This window comes from Orycteropus afer, unplaced genomic scaffold, assembly GCF_000298275.1.
Source record: "Orycteropus afer afer isolate SDZICR_OR568_19922 unplaced genomic scaffold, OryAfe1.0 scaffold00009, whole genome shotgun sequence".
NCBI classification, from domain to species: Eukaryota; Metazoa; Chordata; class Mammalia; order Tubulidentata; family Orycteropodidae; genus Orycteropus; species Orycteropus afer.
Genome location: NW_006921596.1, coordinates 19,939,975 through 19,951,288, shown reverse-complemented (window position 1 = coordinate 19,951,288; position 11,314 = coordinate 19,939,975). Strand labels below are relative to the sequence as shown.

Here is an 11,314-nt window from a genome sequence, read left to right as displayed (position 1 = left end):
GAAGTTGTCAAAGAGCTGTTTTAAGGCAAACGTGAACAGAACCTTGATCCTGAAGTATCTAGGACGAGCCAAACCTTATGAATCCAGCACATGTGGAAGGAAAAAGACACGGCTGAATTGGGGCAGTTTCAAAAATAAAAATCAACGTTGCAGGGAACCTGACAACATAGGATAAATTTAGTTATTACCGCAAGTCAGACCCAGAGACTTCAGTGCTAGCAAAGACTGCATTAGAGCGTACAGGCTCGCCTCATACCATAAACTACAAATACCGGAGGACGTCGCAGCGCGCGCTCAGCGATGAGGCGCCCGAAGGCCGCGGGGACCACCAGGAGTTGTAGTCTTCGGAGGGAATCCGCGCCAGAGAGCTTACTTGAGTGATCTCATTGTCAGTTTCGGCGCCTCCGCTTCGGTCTGGGAAGAAAGTGCCAAGGCGAGGTATGGCGGTCTCGGTGCGTACGGGGAGCTTCTCGTGAGACATAAGGATGTCGTCCAGGGAAAGAAAGTTCTCCTCAGGCCCCAGCGCACCCGACTCCACCGGAAAATAAGCTTCGAACATGGCGGCGGCTTGGATTTCGTAGTTTTCACTCGCGGTACTCGGAAATCTAAGGGGTCGGGGTGTAAATGGAGGAAGAGGGTGGTCAGGATTGTTAGGGTCCTGGAGGTTGCCCCAGCCGCCGGGCTGGATTGAAATTGCTATTTCCCGCGCCCGGGGAAGACCCAGACCGGAGCAATCGATCCAGGCTTGTCTGCCTCCGGGAGCTCACTGCCCAGGCAAAAGCAATCGATAAAGTCTGGGGTCTGACTCGATCCAGCGCGACCTGGCGGGGGCGGCTAGTAGGGGAAGTTTTCTTCTCAGTGTAAACGTGAGAGTGTTAAATGTTGTTAGGTGGGGTCAAGTCGGTTCTGAGTCAGCGACCTCTGCACAACAGAACGAAACACTGCCTGGCCCTGCTCCATCCTTGACAATCTTTGCTATGCTTAAGCCCATCGTTGCAACCACTGTGTCAGTCCATCTTGTTGAGGGTCTTCCTCTTTTTCGGGGACCCTCTACTTTACCACACTGATCATTGATTGCAAGCCACCCTGCAGATGGGCTGCCTCTGTCATGTGCCATCACTGGCTTAATGGAGTGGAGGGGATGCAGGTAGGGAAGGAATCATTGTCACATGATTCCAGGCTTGGGGATCCTACTCAGCCAAGGATGTGGTAGTGGCAGATGGTTAAGAGATGCACTGCCACTGGTTACCATCTAGTCAACTCCAACTCATGGTGACCCCATAGGTGTCACAGAACTACACTCCATAGGGTTTTCAGTGGCTCATTTTTTGGAAGTAGATCACCAGGCCTTTCTTCCAAGGTACCTCTGGATGGAATCAAGCCTCCAGCTGTAGGTTAGCAGCTGAATGTGTTAACCATTTGCACCCCTCAGGGACTCCAAAGATGTGCACTACAGAACTTATTTTATATGGAAGGGTATTTTCTGGGGCTCTGGTGGCATAGTGCCCAAGACATTTGATTGATAAGCAGACGGTTAGCAGTTCAAACCCACTAGCCACTCCACGGAAGGAAGACTGGGCAATCTACTTCCTGTAAAGATTTACTGCCTCAGAAACCTAAAGGGGGTCACTGAGTCAGAATCAACTTGATGACAGTGAGTTTGTTTTTTTTCTGGTAGAACTAGGACTCATGAGAAGGGAAGTGGAGTTGGGGAGTTAGGACCAAATGGTACAAAGTTTTGGGTACTATTCCAAGAAATTTAGGCTATTCTATGGAAAATGGAAGGAAAGTTATAAATTTTTTTAGCAGGTATGTGGCATGACCAAAGCTGAGCTTTAAGAAGAGAATTCTGGTGGTGAGGTGAAGAAGACACGTTAGATGTGGCAAAGCCAGTTTGGAAGCTGGTCAGTGGTGTTACTTAGCCACTACTTAACCTATAGTAAGTGAAGGATAGAGAGGATCAGAGACAATCCAACCTTGAACCTGGTTGACCAGGTAGACAGAGATGTCACTGATGGAGAAACAAAGCACAGGAATAAAGGCAGTTTGAGGCAAAGGGTGAGTTCAATTTGGGACACATTGGAGTCCAGGGGCAGCTAGACAGGCAGGTCAGGGCAGAGATCAGCTTGGAAACTTTAGCATCGGGAGGTACATATTCTGAGGTAGTTACATGAGAGTTTTTTCCTTTATCATATTTTATGTTTTCAGCTTGCTACGCCATCCAGTTCAAAAGTAAACATAATTCATAGTCATAATTTAGAATTTCTCTGATAAAATGGATGTATGGTACTAGATGGGTGTGCTGGTGGCATAGTGCCTAAGACATTTGACTGTTAACCAAAAGGCTGGCAGTTCAAACCCACCAGCCACTCCTTGGAAGGAAGATCAGGCAATCTACTTCGGTAGAGATACTGCCTCAGAAACCCAAGGAGGGGTCACTATGAGTCAGAACCAACTCGACAGCAGTGAGTTTGGGTTTTTTTTGGTGGATTTAGTTGGATAAAAATGCAAGCTAATTTTTCTAATTAAGGGTAGTGCAGATTCTTTACTGACAAGGACATTCAGTGTTTTTTTATGTTGCGACACTTAAGATAGATGCTTAATGATGTATTGATGCCAAGAAAGGCATTATTTTTTTAGAGATGAGAATATTGGCTCTAAACTCAAATACCACAGTTATTTTAATGCTAAAGCAACAGGCCAGTGTTTAAATTAAATCGGATTATTTTTCTTAATGTCTTGGCTCATCATGAAACTATCATTTTATTGATTTTGTGATGTTTCTTTATTTAATCTTTCCTCTTCTTAAACAAATATATGAACAAGCAGAAAAAAATGAAATGAGTAAAAGTTTGAGTTTATGATGCTACATGATTACATTCATTTATTTGACAAAAGTGATACACGGCTTACCAAGTATAGGTCTGTTTTTAGCTTAACTTGAGTGCTTTTTCCTGAATCTGAAATCTATGTACCAGATTTCAGTATATTTACGATATATGGAATATATTGAGTATATTTACAATATACAGAATTTCTGTATTATAAAAGGTGTCTGCCACACATCCCTGGAAAATGAGTGATTTTCCCAATGTAATTATTTCAAGCTTGTGGAATCTTAGGACCGTGGTAGCACACAAACTTTGGATAAACATCATAACAACAGCTTTAAATCTCTTCTTTGGAAAGCTGAAAAACCAAACTCAATGCCATTGAGTTGATTCCAACTTATAGGGAGCCCCATTGGGTTCCCAAGGCTGTAAATTTTTACAGAAGCAGACTGCCTCATCTTTCTTCCACAGATTGGCTGGTGGGTTTGAACTGCCAACCAATAAACCAGTTGGCCAAATGCCTTAACCTCTACACCACCAGAGCTCCTCTTCGGAAAGCAGTGCTTTCTCAGTTCCTTCCACTGAGTGCAGAAGCTGAAATGCAAATGAAAGAAGCCCAAATCAAACTGACTTAAGGGGAGGGGCATGGGCTCCATCTTCCAGTTGCTCAGTTTTGAGGTTTTCCTTGATCTCCCTTTTCTGCCACATAGCTGGTACATCAGCAAGTGTTGGGTCTAGTGTCATAGTTTTTCAGAATCTGACCATTTCTTGCTACTCTGATCCAAACCACCATCGTCTCTTGCTTGGATTTTTGCAGTAGCTTCCTATGTGGTCTTTTTGCTTCTGCCCCTGCCTTCTTCAGCCTTTAGTCTTTCTTAACAGCCAGGAGTGATCTTTTTAAAATGTAGCAGATCATGCCATTTCTGTGCTTAAGATTCTCCAGGGGCTCTGATCTCATTCAGAATAAAAGTCAGTGTCTTTTACGCACTTAGAAAGCCCTACATGAGCTTGTCTGGCCCTGTTACTTCTCTGACATCTCCTTCTACCCAGCAACCCCCTCTCCTTCGATTCCTCCTTATTGTTCCTTAAAGACCCCAAGCACACTCCCTCAGGGCTTTGCACTGTCTGTTCCCACTTGGATATCTGTATGGCTGGTTCCCTTCAGGTCTTCACTCAAAAGTCATCTTCCCATTGAGGTTTTCCCGGCCACCCTATGTAAAATTCAACCCTCCCTCACTGACACTTTAGCCTCTGCTTTATCCCTTAGCATTGATCACTCTCTAATGTACTAAATAAGGAGCTCTGGTGGCATAGTGCCTAAGGCATCTGACTGCTAACCAGAAGGTTGGTGGTTCAAACCCCCTAGCCACTCCGCAGAAGGAAGACTGAGCAATTTACTTCAGTAAAGATTTATCACCTTGGAAACCCAACAGGGGTCTCTGTGAGTCAGAATCAACTGGGTGGCAGTGGGCTTTTTTCTTTTTTTTTGGAATGTGCTATATATTTTACTTATTTATTGTGTTCATTGTCTGCCACTCCTACTAGAATATTAGCTCCATGAGGGCAGGGATTCTTTTTAGCCTGTTATTTTTCACTATCATATCCCCACTGCCCAGTGCTTGTTAAATAAACCGAAACCAGCTGCCATCAAGTCAGTTCTGACTGCTGGTGACCCCTTGTGTTACAGAGTAGTACTGCTGCACAGGATTTTCCAGGCTGTGACCTTTCAGAAGCAGACCTTCAGGCTTGTCTTCTGAGGGGCCTCTGAATGAGTCTGAACCACCAACCTTTTGGTTAGAAGTTGAGCCCTTAACCATTGTTCCACCAGGGATATTAGGGACTGCAAAAAGGGCATGAGGGCAGCACCCTCTGCTAACGTCACCAGAGGGAAACAGAATCACCATCAGTAGCCCAAGGCTGATTCCTATGAGGTGGATGTCAGATATGCCACCACCCTCCAACCTTTTTGCCAGTTCTGACACCACACATCCCTCCCATGGTACTCTCTACTCTGCCGGGTTCAGTAATTCATTGCAGTAACCACACAGAACTCACAGACAATATTCATGATTATGGGATTTATTATCGAAGTAACAGGTTACAGTTCAAGCTCAGAAATGCTCAGAATGCCATTCTGTGATCAGGACAGCCTCCCCCCTCTGCCATGCCCAGAGGCACATCTCTCTTTGGTCCCTGACCTGTTGGCCTGGCCTCCACCCTGTTCTGGCAAGTGTTGCAAAGCTCTTTTAGCTCTACCTCAGTCCACCGGCAAGCCTCCTGCCTGAAGGCACTCAGCTTTCTCACTCCCTGGGCCGGCAAGCCTGCCATTCTGTCTTGGGCCGGTCTCTTGGCCCTACTGCCACAGTGTCTCTGCCATTGTCTAAGCACAAGGATCTTGAGTTCAAGAACACACTCCACTTCTGGTTCTTTCTTGATGGCAGAGAGATCTCCCCCTTCTGCCTCATCTCAGGGCTTATTGTAAGCCTAGTAGAATGACAAGGAGCTCTGGTAGCCTAGTGGCTAAGGCACTTGACTGCTAACCAGAAGGCTGGCGGTTCAAACTCACCAGCCACTCCTCAGAAGGAAGGCTGGGCAATCTACTTTTGTAGTGATGCTGCCTCGGAAACCCAAGGAGGGGTCACTATGAGTTGGGTCCAACTCAAGGGCACATAACAACAACAACAACAACAAGTGGAATGACAAAACTGACCAACCCCACATTAGGATACCATACACCTTATTTGCACAGTCCCAACCCCACAAGGACACGATATACACCATTTACATTATGAGCAAGCTATCCAGTCCCCTTGATGGGCCACAAGCACCTTACATTTGCTTAGTTCCACTCAATCATCTGGTTGGAATCACAAAGACTGTGGCTAGAAGAGCCATACCAAGTAATTCACTGCACCACAGGGACCTATTTTTACATGAATGGTTCTTCAAAGCAGTGATATTAAATTTCCTTTAGAACATAAAATAAAAATAATAAGTCAATTTTAAGTAAATAATACTTCAGGTGCTATGCAGACACGATAACAGAAGTGTGGCAGGTGAATGGATTCCTGAAAACATGGAAGTAAAGTGGTAGAAAAAAATAAGTTGTGCCAACGTTTAATTCTCTAGATCCATGAGCTTAAGCCATTAATTATATATAGTTTTATAATTATATATATTGTTGTTATGTGCCATCGAGTCGGACCCAACACATAGCGACCCCTCCTTGGGTTTCTGAAGTGGTATCTCTACAGAAGTAGATTGCCTAACCTTCCTTCCGAGGAGTGGCTGGTGGGTTTGAACCTCCAGCCTCCGGTTAGTCATCAAGTGCCTTAGGCACTACACTACCAGAGCTCCTAAAATTATATATATAAATGTATAATAAGTTTATTACTGGGTTCCACTGATTGAGATTTTGTGGGATTTTTTGGTAGGACTGTACTGAGTTTTACCTTTACACCAGCTGTAAAAATGGAATGCTTCAGCAAATGGAGTGGACAACATTTAAAACAGGCTAGTTCCCGGGCAGCACAGACGGTTAAGCACTTGACTATTAACCACACAGTTGGCGGTTTGAGGCATCCACTCAGGGGTGCCTCAGAAGAAAAACCCGATGACCTGCTTCAGAAAGGTCCCAGCCTTGAAAACCTGCTGGAGTGATTCTACTCTTCAGTGCACAGGGTCGTCGTAAGTCACAGCTGATTCATGATGGCAAGTGGTTCTCTACCTAGGAAGTGTCTCCAGCAGTCACTTACACTCCACTTCTGTGTTACTTCCAGAATCTGATAGGCTTTGACAGAGTCCGACTTCTTTATGACCTCAGATGAGTTCCTTACCTCTCAGAAGCTTAGTTTCTGCGTCTGTAAAGTGGAGATGATAGTAGCTCATGGAGTTTTGGTGACGATGGATGGAAAGAGCCAATGCCAGAGCACTGAGCTCAGGGCCTGGTCCAGAGGGAGAGCCAACAGGTGCTCCTTCTTACCATCAGTATTCACCCGTGTTTGTTCACTGCTGTGTCCTCAAGTACCTCTAGCAATACCTGGCACACAGCAAGCACTAATGAACAGTTAATAATAACTATTATCATCATCACTGATCTAGGCTTGGCATAGCTACGCTCGTCTCCCACCCTATTCAAGTTACTAAACATATTTGAAGGTAATTGCCAATTCAACTTTTTCCTGTGAAATTCAGGTAGAATTTCTTCCCTGGTAGTTCAAATTATTAAAGTATTTTGAAATGACAGTACCTCTTTGAAGTCTTATTATGTAAGGTTAATGGGTTTAAGTCACTGGGGTTCATTTTTACATAATTTAAATAATTTAAATGTTCTTTTTGTTGAGCTGTTTCTTGAGCAATGCTCCAAAACGCCTTCCATGAGATCAAAATAAATTGATGGGCATGCTGCGACCTCCTGTGTGGGTAGCGCCAATTTTAGATTCTTCCCACAGTCTTCAAGTACTAACAGAAATTGTAAACCCAGCTTAAATATTCAGAGAGACTGTGTGTGTGTCACCCTCACAACTTGGCAAAGGAGCAGCTATTGCATCATTATCATAAAGATACTTGTTTGATCCAACTTTTCTTTTTCTGTGTTCCCAGCACCATAAACATACCTTTTCCTACCACCTCTCTATTTTCTTCCTTTTCCTATAATTAGTTATTTAATGCAATCCAGGATCTGATATGCAGAGTCTCTTTCAGGCCAGAGGGGTGGAGGGAGGCAGATCCGTGAGTTTAAGGAGAAAATGGGGGAAGAACTGCTGTCATTTACTCCTCGAGATGTTCAGGTGCTTTTTAGATACCCTGGGGCCACAGGCTTGGAGAAAAAGATGGATATGACGTGTTCTGGGCTGTTAGGGTGCTGCTGGAGGAGGTAGTAGTAACATGAGGTGATAAAAAGCTGAGACAGCCATATCCAAAATGTTACGGTGCTGAGAAGAAGGTGAGGCGAATCCTGACCTGGACAAGAAGAAGGGTTTACAAGGCTTTACAGAAGGAAGTTCTAGTGGTATAGTGATTAAGGCATTGAGCTGCTAACTAAAAGGTTGCTGGTTCAAACCCACACTGTGGAAGAAAAATGAAGCAATGTGCTTCCGTGAAAATTTACAGCCTTGGAAGCCCAGTGGGGGTCACTGTGAGTCAGAATCAAGTCAAGGGCAGTGAGTTTGGTTTGGTTTTGGTTTTACAGAAGAAAGGGCATCAGAATGAGGTCTTAGAGTGAGAGTAGGGCTTTTTCAGAGTCACTGGGTGTTGTAAAAGGTTAACATCCTTGGCTGTTAATCTAAACATTGGGAGTCCAAGTCCTCCCAGAGGCAGCTTGGAAGAAAGGCTGGTGATCTATCTGCATCTGAATAAAATCCACATTGAAACCCCTGTGGAGCCCAGTTCTGCTCTGACCAAAGGGGGTGTCCATGAACTGAAATCAATTGGAAGGCAAGTTTTTTTTTTTTTAAAAAAAAACCTAACATGCAGTAAGTGTCTAATAAATGTTGGATGAATGATGTGGTAGGCAGAGTAATGGCTCCTCAAGGACATCCAAGTCCTAACCTTGGGGGCCGTGAGTGTGTTATGTTAGATGGCAAGGAAGAATCAAGGTTGCTAATCAGCGGACCTTGAGATGGGGTGATTATTCAAGTGGGTCCAATGTCATCACAAGGGGCCTTACCAGTGAAAGAGGGAGACAAGAGTGGGCCTCGCAGAGAGATTTCTGGAAGGTGCACGGTTGGCTTTGAAGATGGAGGGAGAGGCCATGAGCCAAGGAATGCAGGCGACCTTTAGAAGCTGGAAAAGGCAAGGAAGCAGATCCTCCTTCAGAGCCTCCAGAAGAGTTTAGCCCTTTGAGACCCATTGCAGACTTGTGTCCTCCACAACTGCAAGACAATACATTTCCATTCTTTTAAGCCACTAAGTTTGTTATCATTTATTACATCAGCAGTAGGGAACTAATACAAAAGGCAATGATATGACTAGAAGAAATGTTAATGCATAGCAGCATTTAATTTTTATCATTATGAAATATTTCAGGCATATCAAAAAAGCATCATTATCTGATCACCCATCTATCCAGGTCTGCGCAACACAGGGTAAGTAATGAATATGCAAATCTTGATGGATGGATTGTATCCATGGCAGTGTGGTTGTGCTGTTGTACTGGAGTTTTGTAACTGGATAAAGGGTAAAAGGATCTCTCGGTACTCCTTTTGATAATTGCATGTGAATCTACAATTATCTCAAAAAGTTTAGTTAAAAACAAAAGCAAAGTGTAGAGCAATGCACGTAGCATACTACCATTTTTGTAAAAACTCGAACTATATCGATATGCTTGTATTTGCATAGAGTATTTCTGGGAAGAGATTAAAATTGGTAGTGGTGGTTGCCTCTAGGGAGGGGAACTAGGAGACTGGGAGTCAGGGGAGAAGGGAAACTCACTTTTCATGGTCTATTCCTTTGTACAGTTTGAATTTGGAAATCCTGTGGAGCAGCTGGTGCATTCAAACTGCTGACCTTTTGCTTAGCAATTGAGTGCTTAACCACTATGCCATCATGGCATGCTTTCTTTCTCCCTCCTCCTCCCCCACCCCCTTTTCCCCTTTGTCCCTCTGCCTGCCTGCCTCCCTTCCTCTCCTTCTGCTGTGGTTGTTGTTAGGTGTCCTCAGGTTAGTTCTGACTCATAGCAACCCCGTGAACCACAGAGCCAGCCCGTGCTCTGCTCCCAGTCATTGCTGTGCTTGAGCCCATTGTTGCAGCTGCCATGTCTGTCCATCTCGTTGAGGGTCTTCCCCTCTCTGTTAGTGGGCAGCAGCAACGAGAGCTTACAAACCACCAGTTTATGTGCCGTAAAGATCTCATCCACTGCCGTGGAGTCAACTCCAACTGCTGCCGCCCCAGCTCTGTTGGTAGAGCTGTCTCCACAGCTGACCTTTTGGTTAGCAGTTGAGTGGCTGACTTTTCAGAGGAGATTATCACACCTTTCTTCTAGCATCTCTGAGTGGACTCGAATCTCCAACCTTTCGGTTAGGAGCTAAGCATATTACCGTTTGTGCTACCCAGGGCATAAAGATCTTATGTTTGGGAGAAATTAGGGCTGTTACTGGGAGAAGGGGGAATGGATCCTGAGCAAGCAACAGTAGCGTGCACCCACCTTAGAAGACTGCCCAAGTCTCCTAATTTATAAGTTTGGGGTGAGGAGAAGTCTCAGGGCACCCCACAAACTGATAAAGCATCACTTCCCAGCATCCTCCTCCTGGGTGTGCAGACAGCCCATGACTCCACTTCCAGCCACCATAGTTCAGCCCCAGGGGAGGCTTTTATCTTCCAAACTATCATTACACATAATTTGAAATTTTAAATCAATCATCAGTCCCAGCCATGTAGGTGTTCTTATGTATTAACAGTTGGAGGGTACGCTGAAGATAAAAAGGGCCCACGCTTCCAGCAGGAACGCCCCTCCAACAGCTCTGAGCCTGTAAAGTGAAGTTACAGCTGTTTGATCTTTAGAAACAGACCCTGTTGCCTGTTCACTTAGTTGTTGTTAGATGCCAGAGAGTTGGTCCTGACTCATAGACACCCCATGCCCGAATACTGACAGGTCCTGCACCACCCCCATGATCACTTGCGGATTGGACCACTGTGATCCATAGGGTTTTATTGGCCGGTTTTTGGGAGTAAATCACTGGGCCTTGCTTCCCCGTCCGTCTTAGTTTGGAAACTCCAGTGAAACCCATTCATCAGCATAGCAACACGCAGACTGACAGATGGCTGCTGGCTGTACATGAGGGGCCCTGGCCAGGAATCAAACCCAGCACTCTGGATGGAAGGCAAGAATTCTACCATGGAACCATCACTGATCACAGTGATCAATACAACTTTATCATTGTTACTGAGTTCTTTTAACTACCTTATCATGTCCACTTAAGGCACCCTGGTGGTGCAGTGCTCAAGCACTTGGCTGCAAACCAGAACTTCAGTGGTTCAAATCCACCAGCCACTCTGCAGGAGAGAGATGTGGCAGTCTGCTTCCAGGAGACGAAGTAGTAGTCTCTCTCCATAAAGATCACAGCCTTGGAAACCCTACTCTGTTCTAACAGTTCTACTCTGTTCTGTAGGGTCACCATGAGTTGGAATCTACTTGACAGTGATGGGTTTGGTTTTTGAGCATGTCTACCTAATATTTGTCAATAAAAATCTCTTCTTAGGAGATAAAGGTTTTTATTTAATGTGGTTATTGTTATGTGCTGTCGAGTCGGACCCGACTCATAGTGACCCCTCCTTGGGTTTCTGAGGCAGTATCACTACGGAAGTAGATTGCCCCATCTGCCTTCCAAGGAGTGGCTGGTGGGTTTGAACCGCCAGCCTTCTGGTTAGCAGTCAAGTGCTTTAGGCACTATGCTGCAGTGTTTATTAAAAAAAATTTATAAAAACATCCTTTATCCCATACTACTGTTGTTAGGTGTCATGGACTTGATTCCGACTTAGACTGA

The 11,314-nt window shown here is 44.9% G+C and overlaps 1 protein-coding gene across 1 annotated transcript in view; it reads right to left on the bottom strand.

Annotated features, from left to right (window-relative positions):
* GINS3 (GINS complex subunit 3) overlaps positions 1 to 559 on the bottom strand; it is an 11,470-nt gene extending 10,911 nt beyond the window's left edge. The window contains exon 1 of the mRNA XM_007947596.1: positions 374 to 559. Within this exon, the coding sequence (XP_007945787.1) occupies positions 374 to 559 (186 nt within the window). The remainder of the gene's footprint in view (positions 1 to 373) is intronic.
* Positions 560 to 11,314: the final 10,755 nt, after the last annotated feature.